The sequence below is a fragment of the Balaenoptera physalus genome (genome assembly GCF_965194825.1).
Source record: "Balaenoptera physalus genome assembly, chromosome: 2".
Lineage (NCBI taxonomy): Eukaryota > Metazoa > Chordata > Mammalia > Artiodactyla > Balaenopteridae > Balaenoptera > Balaenoptera physalus.
Window position 1 is genome coordinate 120,653,244 of NC_138883.1, and position 25,601 is coordinate 120,678,844.

General features: G+C 36.7%; 1 protein-coding gene across 10 annotated transcripts in view; it reads left to right on the forward strand.

Moving 5' to 3' along the window:
- The window catches only part of SCAPER (S-phase cyclin A associated protein in the ER), a 467,951-nt gene that overhangs the window by 367,494 nt on the left and 74,856 nt on the right, over window positions 1–25,601 (forward strand). For all 10 annotated transcript variants that reach the window (XM_082452595.1, XM_082452600.1, XM_082452599.1 and 7 more), the window contains one exon: window positions 23,382–23,614. In XM_082452595.1, coding sequence (XP_082308721.1) covers window positions 23,382–23,614 — 233 coding nt within the window. The remainder of the gene's footprint in view (window positions 1–23,381; window positions 23,615–25,601) is intronic.

Sequence of the window (25,601 nt, forward strand, 5' to 3'; positions counted from 1 at the left end):
GTTTTTGTGGTAATGAAGTAGTTCTGTATCTCAACTGTGGTGGCAGTTACACTAGTTTTCATATGTGGTAAAATGGCATAGAACTAACTATACACATAACATTGTACCAATGTCAACTTCCTGGGTTTGATATCATACTACAGTTATTGATATATAAAATGTAATCATTGGAGGAAACTGGGAAGCGTACATAGAACCACTCTACACTTTTATTTGCAGTTTCCAATTAATCTGTAATTATTTTAAATTAAAGAGTTAAAAAAACTCATGCCAGCTCACCCAGCCTGAACTTATTTCTTCATGCTTCATAATCCAACAGTCTTTCAACATCCTGCCTTGCCGCTCTGTGCTGCCTTACAAATCATCTTAGGGCCTAATTAAATATGCAGGCATTTGTAGCCCAGCATCCCATTTATGATGCATATTTATTTTCCTCATTGTACCTCACTCCTTTCACTCCTGACACTTTTGTCACAACAAGTGAAATATTCTTTTCTGTTCTGTGTGAATTTTATTTAGGCTGTGTTGGTCTCTTGCCATTTACTAGGCTATATTCCAGAAAGTCCTTTAAATGTCCGCTAGAAATTAAATGACTTCAAGTGTGACTCCAGAAATCACACTTCTGGATATGTATCCAAATAAAATAAATATCTCAAAGAGATACCTGCACTCTTATGTTCATTGCAGCCTTATTCATAATAGCTAAGATATGGAATCAACCTAAGTGTCCATTGGCAGATGAATGGATAAAGAAAATGTGGTAGATAGATAGGTATAATGAAATATTATTCAGCCTTAAAAAAGAAGGAAATCCTGGGACTTCCTGGTGGTCTAGTGGTTAAGACTCCATGCTCCCAATGCAGGGGGCACGGGTTCGATCTCCGGTTGGGGAACTAAGATCCTGCATGCTGCTCGGCGCGACCAAAAAAAAAGAAGGAAATCCTATCATTTGTGACAACATGGGTGAACTCAGAGGATGTGATGATGCTAAGTGAAATAAACCAGGCATACAAAGACAAATACTACATAATCCATTTATATGTGGAATCTTAAAAAGTCAAACTCATACAAGCAGAGAGTAGAATGGTGGTTACCAGGGACTGGGGCCTGGGGGAAATTGGGATATGTTGGTCAAAGGGTACAAAGTTATAGTTATGTAGGATAAATAAGTCTAGAGAGTTAATGTACAATATATAACTATAGTTAATAATACTGTATTGAATACTGGAAATATGCTAAGATATTTCAGGTGTTCTCATCACAAAAAAAAAATGGTAGCTATGTGAGGAGATGGTATGTTAACCAACTTGACTGTAGTAATTTCACTCTGTATATGTATATCAATTCATCATGCTGTACATCTTAAATATATATATTTCTGGGATTAACACATTTACAATATAGTAAGTCAACTGACATAAGAATCAGTAATTACAGTACAACATCAGAGTCAGACTAGAGATACATACATAGCACCTTGTTGGAATAGGGAAAGGAGAAAATAATATAAATGTTCTTCCTTTAAAATTGTTCCAGACCAATTGCCTTTGACCCTAAAATTCTCAACAAATCCCTTGGAAGGAGGCCATCTTGGATATAGTTCTACTCTACTTGCTATTATTTTCCAACATATTGTGACCAAGAGGGAAGTTATTCAGACTAGAATTATATATCTTAACTCTGTGATTGCATTTTCATTTCTACATTATCTTAAATTCTCTCTATTTCTATGTAATGAAGTATGTGGATGCAGATAAAAATAATGGAGATAAAATAAGAAAATGCTTGATTCTTAAAACTGGATCAAGAGGACTTTAAATCAAAAAGGTTACAAGAAAAAAAGACAGACATTATATATTTTTAGAAAGTTTCAATATGGCAAGATATAACAGTTATAACCATTTACATACCTAATATCAAAATATGTAAAGCAAAAACTGACAAAATTGAAGGGAGAAATAGATAGTTCTACAATAATAGTTGGCGACTTCAGTACCCCAGTCACAATAATGGATAGAACAACTGGACACAAGATAAGTAAGGAAATAGAGGACTTAACACATTAAACCAACTAGCTGTAACAGGTATATACAGAACACTCTACCTAACAACAACAGGATACACATTCTTCTCAAGTGCACGTGGGGCATTGTCCAGGATAGACCATATGTTAGGCCACAAAAAACTCTCAGTAGGTTAAAAAAGACAGATATTATATCTTCTCTGAACACGGTGGGATGAAGTTAGAAATCAGTAACAAAAGGAAAACTGGAAAATTCACACATTTGTGGAAATTAAACAGCACACTTTTAAACAACCAATGGATCAAAGAAGAAATCACAAGGGAAATTAGAAAATACTTAGAGATGAATGAAATTTTTTAAAAAAAGCAAAACTTAAGGGAACCAGCAAAAGTGGTGCTGAGGGGGAATTTTACAGCTATAAATGCTTATATTAAAAAATAAGAAAGATCTCAAGTCAACAACCTACTTTACAACTTAAGGAACTGGAAAAACAAGAACAAACTAAACCCAAAGAAAATAATATAGACTAGAGCAGGAAAAAACTAAATAAAGAATGGAAAAGCAATACAGAAAATAATGAAGCCAAAAGGTTTTTTTTTTCAAAAAGATCAATAAAATTAACAAACCTTTGGTTAGATGGACAAAGGAAAAAAAAGGAGAAGACAAGACTGAAATTACTAAAATCAAAATGAAAGTGAGGACATTATACTACCAATTCTATGGCAATAAAAAGGATTATAAGAGATTAGAGTGAACAGTTGTACACCAACAAATTGGATAAGCTAGACAAAGTGGACAAATTCCTAGAGGCACAGAACCTACCAAGAGTAAATCATGGAGAAGAAAATATGAATAACCTATAACCAAGGAGATACAATCTGCAATTTAAAATCTTCCAACAGAGAAAAGCCCTGTACCTGATAGCTTCACTGGCAAATTCTACAAAACATTTAGAGAACTAATATCTATACTTCTCAAACTTTTCAAAAAAAATAAAATGAAAAGAAGGGAACACTTCCTAACTCATTCTATGAGGCCAGCATTACCTTGATATGAAAGCCAGACAAGATACTATAAAAAAATAAAACTACAGACCAATATCCCTTATGAACATTGATGTAAAAGTCCTCAAGAAAATACTACCAAACCAAATTCAGCAGGATATTAAAAGGATTATATACCATGACCAAGTGGGATTCATTCCTGGAATGCAAGGATGTTTCAACATACAAAAATAAATTAGTGTAATACACCACATTAACAGAATGAAGGAAAGAAACACACATGATAATCTCAATTAATACAGAAAAGGATTTGACAAAATACAAAATACCGTTTCATGATTAAAAACAAAAAAACACTCTATAGACTAGAAACAAGGAAAGTATCTTCACAAATACCTTATGCTAACACATATATATGGAATCTAAGGGAAAAAAATGAATCTTCACATAATAAAATTCATATATGAAAACCTACAGCAAACATCATACTCAGTGGTGAAGGACTGAAAGCTTTTCCTTTAAGATCAGGAACAGGCAAGAATGTCCACTTTCACTACTTTGATTCAACATAGTACTGGAAGTTTTAGCCAGAGCAGTTAGGCAAGAAGTAGAAATAAAAGTCATCCAAATTGGAAAGGAAGAAATAATCTCAGTTTTTATCTGTTATGATCTTATATGTAGAAAACCCTAAAGATTCCACACAAAAGAAAAAACTGTTAGAACTAGTAAATGAATCCAGCAAAGTAGTAGGATACAAAGTCAACAAACAAAAATTAGTTGCATTTCTATACACAAACAGTGAACAATCTATAAAGAAAATTACCAAAACAATTCAATTTACCATAGCATCAAGTAAAATAAAATATTTAGGAATTAGCTTAACTAAGGAGGTGAAAGACTTGTACAAGGGAAACTACTACTATTGCTGAAAGATTCTAGAGAAGACATATGTAAGTGGTAACACATTCTGTTTTCACAGATTACAAGACTTAATATTGTTAAGGTGTCAATATTAGCCAAAGCAATCTGTGCATACCATGCAACTTGTATCAAAATCCCAATGATGTATTTGTGGGGAAAAAAACCCATTCCAGAATTCATATGGAAAATCAAGAGACCCTCAAATAACCAAAACAATGTTGAAAAAGAAGAACAAAACTGGAGGACTCACACTTCCTGACTTCAAACTTAACTACAAAGCTACAGTAATCAAATGGTGTAGTACCAGCATAAAAACAGACATATATACTAATGGAATAAAATAGAAAGCCCCAAAATAAACCCTCACATGTATGGTCAAGTGATTTTTGTCGATGTTGCCAAGACCATTCAATGGTGAAGGGACAGTCTTTTCAACAAATGTTACTGGGGAAACTAAATACCACATGCAAAAGAGTTGGACCCTTACCTAACACCATATACAAAAATTAAGACAAAATGGATCAAGGACCTAAATATAAGAGCTAAAACAATAAAACTCTTGGAAGGAAGTATAGGGCGAAAGCTTCATGACGTTGGATTTGGCGATGATTTCTTGTGTATGACACTAAAAGTACAGGTAACAAAAGAAAATAGACAAATTGGACTGAGTGAAAATTTTTTTTAATTTGTGCATCAAAAGACACTGAACATAGTAAAGAAGCAACCTTCAGACTAGGAGAAAATATTTGCAAATCCTATATCTGATAAGGGATTAATGTCCACAATATATAGGGAACTCCTAAAACTCAACAACAACAAAATAAAACCCAATTAAAATATGGTCGAAAGACCTGAATAGACATTCTCCGAAGAAAATATGTGAACGGCCAATAAGCACATGAAAAGATACTCAGCATCACTAATCGTTAGGGAAATACAAATCAAAACTACAATGAGATACTACCTTACACTCATTAGGATGGCTATTGTCAAAAAGATCAGAAAATAAATGATTTGGTGAGGATATGGAGAAATTGGAACCTTTGTGTACTGTTGGTGGGAATGTAAAATAGTACAACCATTGTAGAAAAAAAGTGTTTTCTTTTAAGGAACTTATTCTTGAAAGAACTAAAAATAAAATTACCATATGATCCAGTAATTTCACTTCTGAGTATATACCCTAAAGATTTGAAATCAAAGTCTTAAAAAGGTATTTATACACCCATGTTCAAAGCAGCATTATTCACAATCGATAAAATGTGGAAGCAACCTAAATGTTCATCAGTGAATGAGTGGATAAGTGAAGTGTAGTATATCCATACAATGGAATATTACTCAGTCTTTTAGAAGGAAATTTTGTCATATGCTACAATGTGAATGAGCCTTGAGGATATTAAGCTAAGTGAAAGAAACCAGTCACGTAAAGACAAAATACTGTGTGATTCCACTTCTATGAGGTGCTTAGAGTAGTCAAAATTATAAAGACAGAAAGTTGAATGTTGGTTGCCAGGAGCTCTGGGAAGGAGAGAATGGGGAGTTGTTCAATGAGTGTAGAGTTTCAGTTTTATAAGATGAAAAGAGTTATGGGGTGGATGGTGGTGATGGTTGCACAACAATGTGAATGTATTTATTACCACTGAACTGTGCACTTAATAATGGTGAAGATGATAGGACTTCCCTGGTGGTCCAGTGGTTAAGACTCCGCACTCCCAATGCAGGGGGCCCGGGTTCGATCCCTGGTCAGGGAACTAGATCCCGCATGCCGCAATGAAGATCCCACGTGCCACAACTAAGACCCGGCGCAGCCAAATAAATAAATTTTTTTAAAAAAATGGTGAAGATGGTAACTTTTATGTTATGTGTATTTTACCACAATAAAAAAAGCCATAAAAATGGGTAAGAGGGAAGATGCTTCTTGAAAAGTATCTCATATACCTTAGAAGGCATATAGCCCAGGCTCTGGAATCAAACTACCTGGATACAAATTCTCACTCCATAATTAGCTAATTTTTAATTTTGAACAAATTTCTTCACTTCTCTAAAACTCAGTTTGCTTACCTATAATATGGGGATAAACAATAGTACCATTTTCAAAGAATTGTTTAGTCTTTTAAAAAATATCTATTAAGCACCTATAGTATATAAGGAACTGAACATTAGGTATTAGGAGTAGAACAGTGAATGAAATACATTTGTCCTAATCTTTATAGAGCTTCTATTTTACCAGGTATGAGGAATAGTCATTATGCAATTAATTATGTGATTACTGTTGTGTTACATGCTAAATGAATATTTACAAGGTACTAGGAAAGCATAAATGGGAACTGACCAAGCTAGGAGGGTCAAGAAAGGCCTCCATGAAGAAGTGATATTTAAACTAAATCCTGAAGGATTAGGTTTTGCTTATTAGCAAGGCAAAAAGGGAGGTGAGGGAATGATCTAGGCAGAGAGAATAGCTCCTAAGAGAGCTCTGAGGTGGAAAAAAGGTTGTGTAATTCAGGGAACCAAAGGAAGGCCACTGAGGCTGGACTCTAGTGAGCAAGAAGTGAAGGGAGTCAATTTGGGCAAATGAGGTAGATTTAGGGGCTGGAGCATGCTGGACTTTGTAGGTTCAGTTAAGTTTGTGACTTTAATCATAAATATACATTCCTGAAGGGTATCAGATATGATCAGATATACATATGGATATCTAAAATGGATTTCGGGGGGGGGCAAATATGGATGCAGAGAGACCAATTAGATTATCAGAGTAGTCTGGAAGAGAGATTATTGGTGACTTGGACTATTAGGATGGCCATCAAAATAGGGGAGTCAAGAAATATTCACCTTGGTAATGGATATGTAGGGTAAGGAGGATAAGACCAAGGTTTCTGGATTTTGTACTTAGATGGATGGCAGTGCCATTATTTGAGATAGGAAAAATGAGAAGAGTACCAGATTTATTAGAGAAGAGCCCCTTGTAGTTAAGGATGATTTTTTCGTTTGGTCGATAGAATTTTGAATGGCAGCTTTGAGCAAAAGAGACATTATTTGCCGCAAAATGCCAAAGAATTTATTTAGGAATTCCACACTTATGTGATAGGAAACCCAGTGTTTTGCCTTCACAGATATTTACCATCTGTGAAGGTGTGGGTGTGCACACATGTGCGCATGCACACACACACGTATATATACCTCTCCCATTCACACCCTGCCAACCCCCAACCCATAAACCACAGTGGTTTCCATTTGACAAATGGCATTGTTTGAGTTTCCAAAAGAGAATGAAAGCTGTTTCAATAAGATGTGCCCCAGCATGGGTTCCTTGGTTGGCTATGTGCATTCATAGCCTTTGGGCTTAAGTCTTGTATTGGTAGGAACCTGGCTATGAGAGGCATAGAAGGCAGGCATATCAAATTTGCACAAAACTAGGAAGGATAGGCAGTTTTTAGAGTGATAGAAATAGGACAGATAAAGATCTCAGTGGACTGGCATTTAGGTTGAAAAAAATCAGCTACAGGATGCAGGGTGTGGTGGTAACCTAGCTTTTCTGTTGCATCAGTGGAAAAGACTCAAGGTTGGAGGAAAGACCTCTAGGTTTTAGATGACTATGAACTTAGTATGTCTGGAGTGAAACATGACTTCTGAAAAAAAACTAATGTCATATCATATAGTTGAATGGTGTCTAGAACAAGAGAATGACAGTCGCTCTGCAGAATAGACAGTAACCTGATGGGTAAAGAGAATGTAAATCATGCAAAATAAGAAATAAATGAAGAAACTGGGACTCAATATACATGAGAACTGTTTTTAAATTTCTGAATGGTTCTCCTAGAGACAGGGGAACACCCCTGTTCTGACTGCATAGAGGAATAAGAAGACCAATGACCAGTGGGTCAGTGGAGAGTGATAGGGCTAGGAGCAGGGACAGACATTGACATAAACATAATAAATAATTAGAACTGTCTAAAATTGGAAAGGTCTGCCTTGGTGAATGGTTGCTGGGGACCCTGTGGCTGAGGATGTCAGACCCATATTGAGAAATCACTGCATTATCTGGGAGGATGAACCAGTTAACGATCTAATCATGGAGCTTTCCACTCTGAGAATCTCTGATTTTCTGTTCTTCAGGTTCCTGCCTCTAGTATTTTATGATGATGCTTATAGTGGTGCTGTCATATTTTACCTCAGCTTTCACTGCTTAACTATTTTCTCACTGACATCAGTATGCCTGATTCCATCTCCTTTTTCATTATTTTTTGTTTGTTGGTTTTTTGGTTTTGTTTTTGTTTGTTTGTTTTGTTCCCTGGTCCTTGCTTGTATTCCAAATAGATGGCTTTACTTGAATACCTTCATGATCATACATAAATTAGACCTACAGAATCAAAGAATCTGAGAATAAAAAGAGGCCTAAGAGAGTAATCGTTGCAACCTCCTACTAAGAAAGATACAGTGATGTTGGGATAGGTCACTAAACGTGGAATCAGTTGTCCTGAATTTGAGAAGCTGCTTCATCATTTACTGACTTCACAATCTTGTGCATGTTGTTTTACCTTTCTGAGCCTCTGTTTTCTCACTTGCAAAATAGGGATAATAATAGATATATTAGAGGGTTGCTGTAAACATTTAATGAGTTAAATGCTTATAAAAGTACCTCTCTCACCATCTTACTTCCAATAGACTCAATAAATATTAAAACCAAATGCCATTATTTTATGCATAAAGAATTGGAGACACATAGGTCATCTTGGTAATAATGGCTAAGCTAGAATGAGACCCTGACTCCCTAGCTCCCAGCACAGTAACATCAGCATACCAATACTGCTTTGTAAATGCCTCTAGAACCTACTCATTCTTTCATTCTACAGATATTTAGAAGCACCAAGTAGATAGTTGGCACTGGAATTACAGAGACAAATAGCTTACGGTCTAGAAGAAAAGACAGATAAGAGACATTTAAAATGCATTGCAGTTAGTGCTGCAATAAAGCAGAGTGTGCCCAGGGTATTTGGGGACTTCAGTGAGGCACATAACTTAAACTGGCAGGTGGGGAAAATAGAAGACATATCCCATAGACTGCAGCAACCGAACTAGGAATAAGAGGTGAAGAAGAAGTAGGATATTGCGTAGAGAAGGGAGTAACATGCAAAATTCCTTTCTTCCTTTTACTCACTTTACAAATTCATCCAGGGTGACTACATACTGTACATTTTTGTTTTTTAAGTGCTGGGGGTTTTTTAATGTTTTTGTTCTTTTTTTTCATTTATTTTTAATTTTTTAATTTTTTTATGTTTCTTATTAGTTATCCATTTTATACACATCAGTGTATACATGTCAATCCCAATCTCCCAATTCATCACACCACCACCCCCACCTCCCCACCGCTTTCCACCCTTGGTGTCCATACGTTTGTCCTCTGCAACTGTGTCTCAATTTCTACTCTTCAAACTGGTCCATCTATACCATTTTTCTAGGTTCCACATATATGCGTTAATATACAATATTTGTTTTTCTCTTTCTCACTTACTTCACTCTGTATGACAGTCTCTAGATCCAGCCACATCTCTACAAATGACCCAATTTCGTTCCTTTTTATGGCTGAGTAATAGTCCATTGTATATATGTACCACCTCTTCTTTATCCATTCATCTGTCGATGGGCATTTAGGTTGCTTCCATGACCTGGCTATTGTAAATAGTGCTGCAATGAACATTGTGGTGCATGTGTCTATTTGAATTATGGTTTTCTCTGGGTATATGCCCAGTAGTGGGATTGCTGGGTCATATGGTAATTCTATTTTTAGTTTTTTAAGGAGCCTCCATCTTGTTCTCCATAGTGGCTGTATCAATTTACATTCCCACCAAGAGTGCAAGAGGGTTCCCTTTTCTCCACACCCTCTTCAGCATTTGTTGTTTGTAGATTTTCTGATGATGCCCATTCTAACTGGTGTGAGGTGATGCCTCATTGTAGTTTTGATTTGCATTTCTCTAATAATTAGAGATGTTGAGCAGCTTTTCATGTGCTTCTTGGCCATCTGTATGTCTTCTTTGGAGAAATGTCTATTTAAGTCTTCTGCCCATTTTTGGATTGGGTTGTTTGTTTTTTTAATATTGAGCTGCATGAGCTGTTTATATATTTTGGAGATTAATCCTTTGCCCGTTGATTCATTTGCAAATATTTTCTCCCGTTCTGAGGGCTATCTTTTCGTCTTGTTTGTAGTTTCCTTTGCTGTGCAAAAACTTTGAAGTTTCATTAGGTCCCATTTGTTTATTTTTGTTTTTATTTCCATTATTCTAGGAGGTGGATCAAAAAAGGTCTTACTGTGATTTATGTCAAAGAGTGTTCTTCCTGTGTTTTCCTCTAAGAGTTCTATAGTGTCCAGTCTTACATTTAGGTCTCTAATCCATTTTGAGTTTATTTCTGTGTATGGTGTTAGGGAGTGTTCTAATTTCATTCTTTTACATGTAGCTGTCCAGTTCTCCCAGCACCACTTATTGAAGAGACTGTCTTTTCTCCATTGTATATCCTTGCCTCCTTTGTCATAGATTAGTTGACCATAGGTGCATGGGTTTATCTCTGGGCTCTCTATCCTGTTCCATTCAGCTATATTTCTGTTTTTGTGCCAGTACCATATTGTCTTGATTACTGTAGCTTTGTAGTATAGTCTGAAGTCAGGGAGCCTGATTCCTCCAGCTCCATTTTTTTCCCTCAATACTGCTTTGGCTATTCGGGGTCTTTTGTGTCTCCATACAAATTTTAAGATTTTTTGTTCTAGTTCTGTAAAAAATGCCATTGGTAATTTGATAGGGATTGCATTGAATCTGTAGATTGCTTTGGGTAGTATAGTCATTTTCACAATATTGATTCTTCCAATCCAAGAACATGGTATATCTCTCCATCTGTTTGTGTCATCTTTAAGTTCTTTCATCAGTGTCTTATAGATTTCTGCATACAGGTCTTTTGTCTCCCTAGGTAGGTTTATTCCTAGGTATTCTATTCTTTTTGTTGCAGTGGTAAATGGGAGTGTTTCCTTAATTTCTCTTTCAGATTTTTCATCATTAGTGTATAGGAATGCAAGAGATTTCTGTGCATTAATTTCGTATCCTGCAACTTCACCAAATTCATTGATTAGCTCTAGTAGTTTTCTGGTGGCATCTTTAGGATTCTCTATGTATAGTATCATGTCATCTGCAAACAGTGACAGTTTTACTTCTTCTTTTCCAATTTGTATTCCTTTTATTTCTTTTTCTTCTCTGATTGCCATGGCTAGGACTTCCAAAACTATGTTGAATAATAGTGGTGAGAGTGGACATCCTTGTCTTGTTCCTGAACTTAGAGGAAATGCTTTCAGTTTTTCACCATTGAGAATGATGTTTGCTGTGGGTTTGTCATATATGGCCTTTATTATGTTGAGGTAGGTTCCCTCTATGCCCAATTTCTGGAGAGGTTTTATCATACATGGGTGTTGAATTTTGTCAAAATCTTTTTCTGCATCTATTGAGACTATCATACGGTTTTTATTCTTCAGTTTGTTAATATGGTGTATCACATTGATTGATTTGCGTATATTGAAGAATCCTTGCATCCCTGGGATAAATCCCACTTGATCATGATGTATAATCCTTTTAATGTGTTGCTGGATTCTGTTTGCTAGTATTTTGTTGAGGATTTTTGCATCTATATTCATGAGTGATATTGGTCTGTAATTTTTTTTTTTTTTTTTTTTGGTAGCATCTTTGTCTGGTTTTGGTATCTGGGTGATGGTGGCCTCATAGAATGAGTTTGGGAGTGTTCCTTCCTCTGTAATTTTTTGGAAGAGTTTGAGAAGGATGGGTGTTAGCTCTTCTCTAAATGTTTGATAGAATTCACCTGTGAAGCCATCTGGTCCTGGACTTTTGTTTGTTGGAAGATTTTTAATCACAGTTTCAATTTCATTACTTGTGATTGGTTTGTTCATATTTTCTATTTCTTCCTGGTTCAGTCTTGGAAGGTTATACCTTTCTAAGAATTTGTTCATTCCTTCCAGGTTGTCCATTTTATTGGCATAGAGTTGCTTGTAGTAGTCTCTTAGGATGCTTCGTATTTCTGCGGTGTCTGTTGTAATTTTTCCGTTTTCATTTCTAATTTTAATGATTTGAGTCCTCTCCCTCTTTTTCTTGATGAGTCTGGCTAATGGTTTATCAATTTTGTTTATCTTCTCAAAGAACCAGCTTTTAGTTTTATTGATCTTTGCTATTGTTTTCTTTGTTTCTATTTCATTTATTTCTGCTCTCATCTTTATGATTTCTTTCCTTCTACTAACTTTGGGTTTTGTTTGTTCTTCTTTCTCTAGTTCTTTTAGGTGTAAGGTTAGGTTGTTTATTTGAGATGTTTGTTGTTTCTTGAGGTAGGATTGTATTGCTATAAAGTTCCCTCTTTGAACTGCTTTTGCTGCATCCCATAAGTTTTGGATTGTCGTGTTTTCATTGTCATTTGTCTCTAGGTATTTTTTGATTTCCTCTTTGATTTCTTCAGTGATCTCTTGGTTATTTAGTAACGTATTGTTTGGCCTCCATGTGTTTGTGTTTTTCACATTTTTTTCCCTGTAATTGATTTCTAATCTCGTAGCGTTATGATCAGAAAGGATGCTTGATATGACTTCAATTTTCTTAAATTTACTGAGGCTTGATTTGTGACGCAAGATATGATCAATCCTGGAGAATGTTCCATGCACACTTGAGAAGAAAGTGTAATCTGCTGTTTTTGGATGGAATGTCCTATAAATATCAATTAAATCTATCTGGTCTGTTGTGTCATTTAAAACTTGTGTTTCCTTATTAATTTTCTGTTTGGATGATCTGTGCATTGGTGTAAGTGAGGTGTTAAAGTCCCCCACTATTATCGTCTTACTGTCAATATCCTCTTTTATAGCTGTTAGCAGTTGCCTTATGTATTGAGGTGCTCCTATGTTGGGTGCATATATATTTATAATTGTTACATCTTCTTCTTGGATTGATCCCTTGATCATTATGTAGTGTCCTTCCTTGTCTCTTGTAACATTCTTTATTTTAAAGTCTAGTTTATCTGATATGAGTATTGCTACTCCAGCTTTCTTTTGATTTCCTTTTGCATGGAATATCTTTTTCCATCCCCTCACTTTCAGTCTGTATGTGTCCTTGGGTCTGAAGTGGGTCTCTTGTAGACAGCATATATATGGTTCTTGTTTTTGTATCCATTCAGCAAGGCTGTGTCTTTTGCTTGGATCATTTAATGCATTCATGTTTAAGGTAATTATCAATATGTATGTTCCTATTACCATTTTCTTAATTGTTTTGGGGTTTTTTTTGTAGGTCCTTTTCTTCTCTTGTGTTTCCCACTTAAAGAAGTTCCTTTAGCATTTGCTGTAGAGCTGGTTTGGTGGTGCTGAATTCTCTGAGTTTTTGCTTGTCTGTAAAGCTTTTGATTTCTCCATCGAATCTGAACGAGATCCTTGCCGGGTAGAGTAATCTTGGTTGAAAGTTCTTCCCTTTCATCACTTTAAATATGTCATGCCACTCCCTTCTGGCTTGTAGAGTTTCTGCTGAGGAATCAGCTGATAACCTTATGGGAGTTCCCTTGTACATTATTTGTCATTTTTCCCTTGCTGCTTTCAATAATTTTTCTTTGTCTTTAATTTTTGCCAATTTGATTACTATGTGTCTCGGCGTGTTTCTCCTTGGGTTTATCCTGTATGGGACTCTCTGTGCTTCCTGGACTTGGGTGGCTATTTCCCTTCCCATGTTAGGGAAGTTTTCGACTATAATCTCTTCAAATATTTTCTCGGGTCCTTTCTCTCTCTCTTCTCCTTCTGGGACCCCTACAATGCGAATGTTGCGTTTAATATTGTTCCAAGGTCTCTTAGGCTGTCTTCATTTCTTTTCATTCTTTTTCCTTTATTCTGTTCTGCAGCAGTGAATTCCACCATTCTGTCTTCCAGGTCACTTATCTGTTCTTCTGCCTCAGTTATTCTGCTATTGATTCCTTCTAGTGTAGTTTTCATTTCAGTTATTCTATTGGTCATCTCTGTTTGTTTGTTCTTTAATTCTTCTAGGTCTTTTTTAAACATTTCTTGCATCTTCTCGATCTTTGCCTCCATTGTTTTTCCGAGGTCCTGGATCGTCTTCACTATCATTATTCTGAATTCTTTTTCTGGAAGGTTTCCTATCTCCACTTCATTTAGTTGTTTTTCTGGGGTTTTATCTTGTTCCTTCATCTGGTACATAGCCCTCTGCCTTTTCATCTTGTCTATCTTTCTGTGAATGTCATGTTTTTATTCTTTCTTTCCTTTCTTTCTTTGGCTACATCGGGTCTCAGTTGTGGCATGCACGATCATCGTTGAGGCATGCGGGATCTTTCGTTGCGGTGCACGGACTTCTCTGTAGTTGTGGTGTGCAGGCTTTTCTCTCTCTAGTTGTGGTGCACAGGCTCCAGGGTGCGTGGGCTCTGTAGTTTGCAGCACTTGGGCTCTCTCGTTGAGGTGCGCGACCTCAGTAGTTGCGGCACATGGGCTAAGTTGCCACGCGGCATGTGGGATCCTAGTTCCCCGACCAGGGATCAAACCCACGTCCCCTGCATTTGGAAGGCGGATTCTTTACCACTGGACCACCAGGTAAGTCCCTTAAGTGCTGTTTTTATTTTTAACTTGGAACTTCTGAATATGTTACAATAATTGGGTTTTTTAAATTAAAAATCAATATCTAGGTGCATTCAACAAGGTTTTTTTTTAACACCTCCTACGTAGCCAGTGTTGTTTTAGGCACCAGGAACAGAGAATTGAACAAAACAGAATCTTGCCCTCATGGAGCTTATATTCTAGCTTGGAGAGAGAGGAAATACATACTAGTTTAGAAGGTGACCATTGCAATGGGAGAAAAATAAAGCTGAGTAAACAGGAAAGGGAAGTGGGTTTGGGGGAGAAGAATGTAACTTTTAAAGAGATAGTCTGGAAAAGCTTATGGATAAGATGGCATTTGAATAGAGACCTAGAGGAAGAGGGAGAATGAGTCATGAGGATACCTGGGAGAAGAGTATTTAGGCAGAGGAAATAGCAGAGCAAGAGTAAGAGCCATACAGACAAAGTGTAATACGTGAATTCAGAGAGGTCACTGGGGAAGTAGACAGATCAGGAAGGGCCTCTTTGGCCATTATGCAGTTTTGGACTTAAGCTTTGCAGGAGATAAGAAGCCAGGGATTCTTTTGAGCAGAAAAATAATATGATTCAACATTAATAACAAAGAAATTTCCAAGCATCAAGACCACTAAGGCATGCACTATAGAGTTTGCTGAAATTATATTATTTAGGATTTTGGAAAATGTATAAACAGAGTCTGAAAGGCATAAATATATTAAAAAGGGTAATAATATTTGGGATAAAATGCACCATCCTCTTTAATATTGTCTTGATATTGTTTGTGAAATTTAAAAAAGATAATGTTGAAAAACTATTAGCCATTCATATGTAATTTCTGTTCATGCTTTTAAGCCAAGTAAATCATCAGGGTAAATATCATTCATGAGTTCTATTTTTATACGTAATACAACATGAGCATAGATGTTTTATAAAATGTCAATGGTGAAAAGACTGTTGTAGTCTGAAGACAGTTTATTTAGGAAATAAAATGGTCCCAGCAATGTGGAAACCTGTGTCTGATGCTGGAGCCCTTCCACATTTTTTTGCCTTTTTTTCCCTATACTCTGACATTGACTTGACAGGAGCTTTCTAAACAATCTCCTATTGGTTCTCAGTGAGTTTAGTTCATATTCTGACCATTGTGAACACACTCTACGACTTAAAAATACTTAAGCCCAACTTCACAATACTGAAAATTAGTTGGATAGAATTACCACTGATTACCAAGTTAATTTTCTCTCTCATGGAATCATGTTACAGATGGATAGATTTATACTACTAATAAAAGCATCTTTCTGGATTGCAAAAAAGAATGTAGAAAGTTTTCAAAACTACTTTGGTGGTGGGAGGTAGTGGGGGAAAGAAAGAGTATGAGCTCGTCTTTTAAAAGTGATAATGACTTTTAATTTAATTTTGCTAAAACACTTTGCCTCAGAGCTTAGCCCTATAGATATTGGGTTTCTCCTTGGAGTAGGTTTAGAGAAGTAGCACAGTACTTATTCCAGCCCTGATGGTTTCTTCTCAGGAAAGTCTCTTTCTCCTCTAGACAATGATTTCCTCAAATAAAAAATGAAAAAAATTGATTCTAAGTTTCTTTCTTGATCTAAAACTATATGAAATATCTGCAAAATTTGAGAAAGCCAAATATTTTTTGAGATGGAGAAATTTTATAACTAAGAGTATTACATGAAATTACTTATAGTCTGCTGCTACTATAAGAGTAAGATAATAACCACACCAGTGTATTCTAAAGAAATATACTAAAGGAAATACCTTGCGTCCATTGAAGAGAAATTGTGGTTTTTAGATTTCTGCCTCAGGAGTGACAGATTCAGAAGAGACAAAAGCTACATAGCTCTGTTTTTTCCCAGGCCAGGCCTGGTACGTACCAGCAGGTGGTAGTTACAAGCACTGCTGCATGCTGGGAAGGCAACCTTCCCCTGCCCTCCACAGACCACCCACCCTAGGATGGAATGTGTTCCAGACTCAGGTAAGCCAGGTGTGCAATAGACAGCGGGCAGGGGGGAAGGGAGATGTTGCTTGCACACCTTTCCTAAAGGACAGGCCCCTCAACTTGCAATGTGCCCTTGGCCCAGCAGCTGTGTTAGAAGGAAGTTCAAACTCAAGTGTTAGTCTATAAGCGTATATCAGAACTCTAGGTGTGCATTTCATCTACTAAGTGTCCCAAAAGAGCAGGCTGTTAACGAGTTACTTTACCTCTGGCAAGTAACAGTGATACCCAACTAGACAAAAGACAACAGTGCAGAGTACTGCTGTGAATAGAATATCCTTTACAGTGTAGATACCTTCTCCTTAAAGTTTCTCTTTATCAAATCTCATTCTTGAAGACTAGAAAGAACCTTTTGTCTAACTGAAGATAAACCCCTTCATACTTTAATTCATTCAATTTTGAAATTCTTTCTTAGATGAAACATCAGTTTCCTATTTAAAACATTGTGGTAAAAGGGTTTTAAACCAGCAAAAGAAAAATCTATATAGAAGGATGAGGAGAATTTCTGTGACCGTTTGAATAAAATAATGTCCTGATGAGACAAAGACTTCGCCAAAGGTTACAAGCAAAAGAAAACTCTATTCTCAGCAGTGAAAGAATCAATATTAAATAAGGAAATTAGAGAGAGAAAAACAAATTTGGGGCGAAAATATGATGAGGTGAGGGGCTTAGACTGTTGGAAAATAGGAGACCATAGTGAGAAAATAGAAGACTGTTCAGTACAGTGAGGGCCTTTAGACTGAGGTCTGAGGTCCCAGGATTCATCATGACAAGCTTGGCTCCTGCAGGCCACAAGTGTTCTTCATATAATTGCCAGATTGTTAGAGAAGTTTTTCAATTTCTGTTTACTTTATTAAAAACTGCCAAAATGGTGTTTCTAAAATTAAGCAAAAAGCCCCAATGAAATAGAAAAATCAAAAGTTGTCAGTTGTGGACGGAGAAAATAAGAAAAGTGTAAAAATATATCTGATTTACTTTACATTGAGCTTATTTTGGGGGGGCTGATCTGATTTACTTTACATTGAGCTTATTTTGGGGGGGCTGATGAAGGAGTAACATTTGGTCCTTGAACCACATTTATGGTTTCTGAATAATAAGTTTAGTATATTTCACCCGTAATTATTCCAACAACCTTTAAATAAAATATTTTCATGCCCTTTCGTCAAGAATAAAGTTCAAATTAATTAAGAACTTTTAATGGAAGAGACATCAGAAAGGCAATGTTTGGCCCATGATCAGTTTTCACCTCCCTCCAGTTGAGACAGTTGCTCCAGAATCCTCAGTAAAGGAGATGGCCAGTGGGAGGAAGTCAGTGTGAGGTAAGAGAAAGCACGTGGGCTTCAGAGTCTGATAAACTCAAGTTCAAGTCCCAGCTCTTCTATTAACTAGCTGTGAAACTTGGACATGTTGCTTGCTATCTCTGAACTTTGATATGTTAATCTGCAAAAATTAAACGTAATGGTATAAGGAAAATACTTAAGTATCTCGCATAGAAGAAAAACTTGATAAATGTTAGTTTTCATCCTTTTTTCTTTGCCCCCCCCAGTAAGTGAGGTTCATAATTTAGCTTTTTTTTTTTTTTTGATATCTTAAGGTTGTCATTTTGAGCATAAACAGTTATACTGATTTGTAGTAAATAATAATTTCAGTGCAAATAAAGATGAGTGAGTCCAGTAAAAATAACGTGTCTCACATTACAGTGCCTTTAGCATTCTTATATCTGTTTCTTCTTATGCTTCCAGAATTAGTGTTACATTTTGCTACTGCCTACCTCTAAAATGGCTACCACTTCTCTCTTTTATATTGTTCTTTCTGTTCTACTATAAACCAGTAAACCACAGCTTTCTACACTTATTTGTAAAATCAGAGTATACAGGGTCTAAATGACCCTTAGAGTAAGCAGAGCATCACTTTATTCCTTTGACCATGGATGTGGTAGATATTCAAATGTTAGATGAGCAGGTGATTAAATAAATGACACTAATTTTGGTATCTCAGAAGTCTTTAATGTCTTTGTGATTCTCAACTATATTCTTAAAAGATATAATTATTGGATAAAATACTTCTAGAGAAGTGAAAGGTTGCTAAAATGCACATGTATAGTGTTTTATTTGAAATACTTAACATCAGTACAAGGTTTTTGAAAAGAAAGGAATATGAAAATCTGTGATGTATGAAGAACCCTGACATTATCCAGAAATGTGTTTCTCATATTCCTTCTGTAGTTTGTAAAAGAAAAAGAAACTTGTGTCTTTAGGTGATTTATTGAGTTAATTTTAAAATGTGGCCAATTGAACACACAAGTTACATTCTCTCTCTCTGGAGGCCCCCACTAATATTATGGTAAATAGATAAACAGATAAAGTTCTAACCCCTCAAAGACAAAGAGAATGGGAAGGAAAGGAAAGCAAGTATGTTTTAATCTGGAAAGCAGATGATTGAAAAACAGTTACCTAAAAGCTAAAACCTCAATTAGCAGGAGGTCTTCCTACCAGAAGAAAACCTGTGCCACATAACCCCAGAAGGCCCAAAAATTAGAGTTCCCAAGTATCTCAGAAAATGAGGGTACAAGTAGGGCTGGAAAGAGGAGGATTGGTTGGAAGTCTAAATAAGAGGCAGTTCAGATGCCCTAGATCCCATCTGCTACATGTACAGCCAAGTGAACGCCCCTCCCCAAACACTAGCAGAAGACAAGAGGTTGAACCAAAGTTGCTCAGGACATGGGGACACCAGGTACAGCCATACAGAAATCCTACAAAAACAAAATGATTAAGTGAAAATCTGTTCCTTAAACACTGAGACACTCAGCCCCTTCTATGAACCTCTGAGAAAATGAGCAGGCCATGTCATATACTCTAGGCTTAGAGGGCATAGGATTCCATTCTTGTGACACTAACTGTCCCAGGAGAATAGACCTGTAAATATTGACAGTTGGGATTCCCCAGCTGGGTCTCTGCTTAGTCATCCAAATTGAGGCCCCTCATGCTGACTTTGTATCCAGCTTGTTATTGGATCTAGATTGTGAAACACTGAAATCCATCTATGCATTAATTTTAAGTATGAACAGAAATCCCCAGATTACCACATATTTGAGGAAAGCCTACAACCTGAAATACAAAGAAAGAACTCAAAGGAAACAAAGACCATGCAGGAAACAAAAGAAAATCTTAAAAAATTAGAATTTCACAGAGATGAGAAGATATTGCAGCCATGAAGCAAAAACAAAGTACTGTAGAAACAAAACATACAGGGAGCCCAAAGGAACTCCTGAAAATTAAAAATACAATTGATGAAATGAAAAATTCAGCAGAAGGACTGGAAAATAAAGTTAAGAAAATTGCCTAAGAAGTAGGACAAAGTAAAAAGATATGAAAAGCAGAAGAAAAAAATACAAGAAAATTCAAGACTCAGTTCAGGACCAAAATCCAACAGAGAAAATAAATGAGAGGAAATTAGCAAAGAAGTAATACAAGAGATATCTTCAGAAGTGAAACACATGACTTTCAGATTGAAAAGACCACTGAGTTTCTGAACAAAAAATGAAGGAAGACCTATACCATGACAGAAGAAATCAGGGGTAAGAAGTGCCTAAGTTTCCAGAGAGGACAAAATAGGACATGTAAAAAAACGTTAGGAATTAATTGGACTTCTGAAGAACAGTGCTTAAAGTAGGAAACAATGGAGCAGTCCTTAAAAACTCTGAAAGAGGGACTTCCCTGGTGGCACAGTGGTTAAGAATCTGCCTGCCAATGCAGGGTTTGAGCCCTGGTCCGGGAAGATCCCACATGCCGCGGAGCAACTAAGCCTGTGTGCCACAACTACTGAGCCTGCGCACCTAGAGCCCATGCTCCGGAGCAAGAGAAGCCACTGCAATGAGAAGCCCGCGCACCGCAACAAAGAGTAGCTCCCACTTGCCGCAACTAGAGAAAGCCCACACGCAGCAATGAAGACCCAACGCAGCCAAAAATAAATGAATAAATAAATTTATTTTTAAAAAAACTCTGAAAGAAAATTAGTTCCAACCAAGAATTCTATATCCATCCAAACTATCAGTCAAGTATAAGGATGAAATAAATATACTTTCAGACATACAAGGTCTCAAAATTTTTCTTCCCATGCTTCCCAGAACTTCCCATGGAAGTTCTTCCAAAGAACTTTCAACTTCTTTGGAAGTTGTTTGGAATCCAAGAAATAAAGGAATCTAACTCGGGGTCAGGGGGCTGGGGGTGGAAGGAATTCTTAGGATGAAGATGAAGGGCATCTCAAAATGAGAGCTATGTAGTACACCTAGAGAGCAACCATTCCAGATTAGAGCAGGAGGATGGCTGTTTCAGGACAATTGTCTCCATTGGAAGGAGAAAAAGAATCAATCCCCGACGTATTTGAACTTGAGAGGAAATTCCATTTTAACCAGAAAGATTGACAATGAACTAGTGATACATACATAAGAAATTCAACATCTGAGTGAAACCAAAAATTTGTACAAGAAAGTAAATGTAATCATTTACTAAATAGCTTAACTGTGAATAATATTTGTATAGTCATAACGGAAGAAACAATATTATGCTGTTGGTAGTGCTGTGGACCAGAGGTTCTGATTCTCCCCCTCTTACCAAGTACATAGTAGAATGACGTTTCTTGTCTCCCTTGTAGTTGAATTGGACTATGTGATTCATTTTAGCCAATAAGTTGTTAGCAAAAGTGATGTGTCATTTCCAGGTAGCTCATTTAATGTTGACACAAGACCCTCCAGAGATATTTTTTGCTGTCTGCCACTGTGACCTACGGTCCTCTGTACTGTTCAATACACTAGCCACTATTTAAATTAAAATTAACTAAAATTAAAAATTCAGTCCCACGTCACACTAACTACATTTGAAGTACTCATTATCCACATGTGACAAGTGCAGATGTAGAACAGTATAGATTGAAACATTTCAGTCATTTTAGAAAGTTCTTTTGGGCATTGTTGCTCTAAATGATGGTTGCTTTGTCACCTAGACTCTGAAGTAAGGACAACAGGAGCCCCAGCCAGTCTCAGATGAACATGTCATTTGAATGAAAAATAAAGCTTTATCGTTTGAAACCACTGAAATTTTTGAGGAATTTTTCACTGCAGCATAACCTAGCTTATCCTGACTTATACAGAAATCCTTGATTCAAGCTCAAATCCTAATACCACCTTCTGTATTGGGATAGGCTACATTATGCTAGCCACAGCTTGAAGAAGCTCTGTGACTGTTTTATAGAGTTTCAAAGGGAACTTCCATCAGCACATACTGCAGAAAGATTCTACTGTAATTACTTTGGCTTAGGAATGGCTCAGTGGTTAGAGATGGTCAACAGTCTTAAACAAGGCTATTCTCAGAAAAGTAACTTTCATGGAATCTCTAAATGAACAACAACAATAAACAATGGAGGGACTATTTGCTTGTGTTTATAAAGATCTTCCTTTTGAATCCCAGTGATCATTTATTCCTCTATCTTTTGATAGAACTGGTGCAGATAAAGAATGAGAACGAGGCAAAGACTAGTTGTTATTAAGTAAGTGCATTTGTGAAGTTATTGGTAATAATTTACCAAGTGATTTCCCATTCATCATCTTATTTGAACTTCATGGTAGTCCTAGCAGGTAGACAGATACAGAAACCAAAGCTTGGAAATGTGAAGTATTTACATACAGTCATGTGACATGCTGGAGGAGGAACTGGAACTTAAATACAGTGCTATCTGATTCCAAGTCCAAACTTCCTTCCTCCCCACCTTTAGCTTCTTGTCTCTGCCCCTTTCTTGGTAGGGAGGCCTTCAGGAGCCCCTCTTCTCCGTGGGAAGAGTGAACCCTTATGTAGCCAGCATCACATGCCAGGGCACAGAGCTCCCAGCCTGGTAATTATGTATCTAGCCACTGTACTTCTAGTCATCCTTCTCTGCGAGAGCTGATGTTCACACGCAGTAGTATTTACTCCTGGTAATAGTAGGAATCACAGTAAGAGTAGCAGTTACGGTAGCAGATGACACTTCTGTGGGACTTACCTATGTGCCAAACATTGTTCTAAGAATTTACATATGTTGATTCATTAGATACTAAGATTATCCTCATTTAACAGTTGAGTAAACTGAGACACAGAAAGGTTAAGGAACATGTCTAAGATCATATAGCTGCAAGGCCAGAACCCAAGCCCAGGTTCTGACTCCTTGTCCAGCTTTTAACAGGCATATTACTTCCTGTAAACCATAAATAAATAGAGCTCAATATGACCCTATGTATTAGGCAAAAAACTATTTTACCATTTTGTAATAAGAAATGCAAATTTTTTCCTAAGAGAGGAATTTAGGTTAGATATTTTTAAAATTCACTTTAACAAGAAACAGTGCTATCAGTTTACCAACTGGTTTGTTTTCTGAGTTTATACAAATTTTTAATATACTTTATTCAATTGAATAACTAATATTTATTGAGTGCTTATTATGCGCCTAGGCACGAGCTAAGCATTTTATGTTATTAGCTCATTTAATCCTCACAAGAACCCTATGTTATAGGTAATGTCATTATCCCTGTTTTATAAATGACAAAATTGAAGCTTGGAAGTAGCAACCTACCCAAGGTCACCCAGCTAGCGGGCGCAAAGCTGAGATTTGAACTCGACAATCTGACCTTAGAACCAATACTCAAACATTCAGATGGCACCTCTAGAATTTCAAAATTATTTATGATTCCAGAAATTTTCCATATCATCTCTGTTCATTTTTGGTGGTTTTATTGAAACACGATTACTGTATTTTTTTCCATCTAGGTTTATGTTCCAGATGAAAATAATGCTATTTTGGGAAGAAATACAAATAAGCAAGTTTTCGAAGGCTTGACAACTGGACTTCTCAAAGTCAGTGCTGTGGTTTTTGGCTGCCTGATTGCCAATCGACCAGATGGAAACAGCCAGCCAATTACACCAAAAATATCAACACAGGAAATGAAAAGCAAACCCTCACAAGGTGATGCTTTTAACAGTCGAGTTCAGGACCTCATCAGGTAAATTTCTAGATTTCTTAAAACTGTCTTTTTTGTTAAAAAATATATATTAAAATAAATTTAAGTCTCAGGGCCCATGTGATGGCAATCTTTCTCACACCGTCCACAAATTCCTAATACAAAATATACCACATTTTGTAGAGAGAAGGAAAATCCTACTAATGAAAAGCATTACAGTTAGAGCTCATCTGTCTTTCTTGATATTTAGATATTTGACATTAGAATAGGTAGTGTCCAAGCTTTTTATAACTTTTTTTGCTGTCAACTCTTTCCAACTCAAAGAATTTCTAAGAATTTCCCTATCTCAAGTCATCTCTGGTTATAAATTTGGTTCCGATTTAAAACAGTAATAATAGCTATCATTTATGGAGCACCCATTATGTGTAAGGTACTGTAGTAGAGGCTTTACAGCCCAGAAGTGTAGGATTTCTAATACTGACTTTGTAGGTAAGGAAATTGCTTAGTGAGGTTAAGTGCTTTGCCCAAGGTTATGTACTGAATAAGTTTAAAAGTTAAGTAGGAGAGTTGAGACTGGAACTCAGGTCTAGCTGTACTCCCAACAGCTGTATGTTTTCCACTACACAAATGTGGCAATTCCTAACACCTGTTCAAGGTCAACCCTGCTTCCTTCCAAGGTCACCTTCTCTCCTGGGAAATTTATTCCTACTTTGACATCTGAATTCTTTTCCCCTCATGAATCTGGAATCAGGTAGGACATTTAATTTCCCAACAGGGTTCCATCTGGTGTTAATCAATTACCTGTCCCACCTATCAGAAACTCCTCTGTGATCTGCACTGATCTCTGACTTCCAAAACCCATGCAATTTGTTACTCTCTGAAGCTTATAGTAGGTTCATAGGAGAAAGAGAATGCCCTCTTCTGCATTTGCTTCTTTCACAGTTCATAAATTTTACACTGGTCTCTTGTAGTGCTTTCTTGAAAACAGTTGTTTCATTCAGTATCTTTCTTACCCTTGATTACTTTGTTAACTTGTCCCTTCCATCTGCCTGCCCTCTTTCCCCAAGCATATTTATTGCTAGAGAGTACTAGGCCCTTTGGGTCCACAACCATTTATCATACAGCACTTGACTTTGACCCTCCCTGGCCTTTCTCTCAGTTGCTTGATCCCATTCAATTTCCCCATGTCCTTTTGGTCATTGTAGAACCCGGCCCTCTTTGCTGATGAATGCCATTCAGCCCCAGCGTTCTCCCTTGGGCTACTCTGTGATGCAGCAACCCTGCATTCTTGTCATCCAGACAGCTTAGCCACATGCCTCAGCTGTGAAGAGGCAGAAGGTCCAGCCAAGTGCTTCAGTGCAATTCTGGTGGGCCTTCCGGGAGAAAGTATCTACATTTTTACATATATTATTGTAGTTACCAGATCCTTTGTAAAAAGAAGAAGGTTATTGGGGAATAAAAGTAACAGTGGTAATCTGCCAAACCAAGTAACTCATGTAACTTAAAAAGGGTGATTGACAATTATATTACTTCAGTACAAAACCATTCCACTCTTTATCTGACTTGAACCACTTTTGGTAAGTATTGTTTTCTTGTAGATAATGCATTGTAGGCTTGCTTGATGATCCCTATATGTAGAACCACAAACCTTATCTCAGATCTTCTTAATGAAGCAAACAGAACATGTTTAACTACTTTCATGCTTTCTTTCTCACCTTCTCAAATATGAAGTGACAGGAAATCTCCCACCACTCCCTGCTACAGCCTGTGCATTTTTTGTCAGTTTATATCTCTAGCATTGTAAAGTTGTGAGGAAAGCAATCCAACACAGTCTTTGGCACTATTCTCTGACCTGTATCCCTAAGGTAGAGCTGGAACAGGGCACATCATCCTGACATATGTCCCTGTTCTCTCCTTATCTGGCAAAGAAGAGGCAAGAGGGTGTCTAACGAAGATGAGGTAATAACAGTGTTTATTCTCATTATTTTACATGGTTTAGTCAAGTTTCTAGATCTAAGGGATCCTCAAA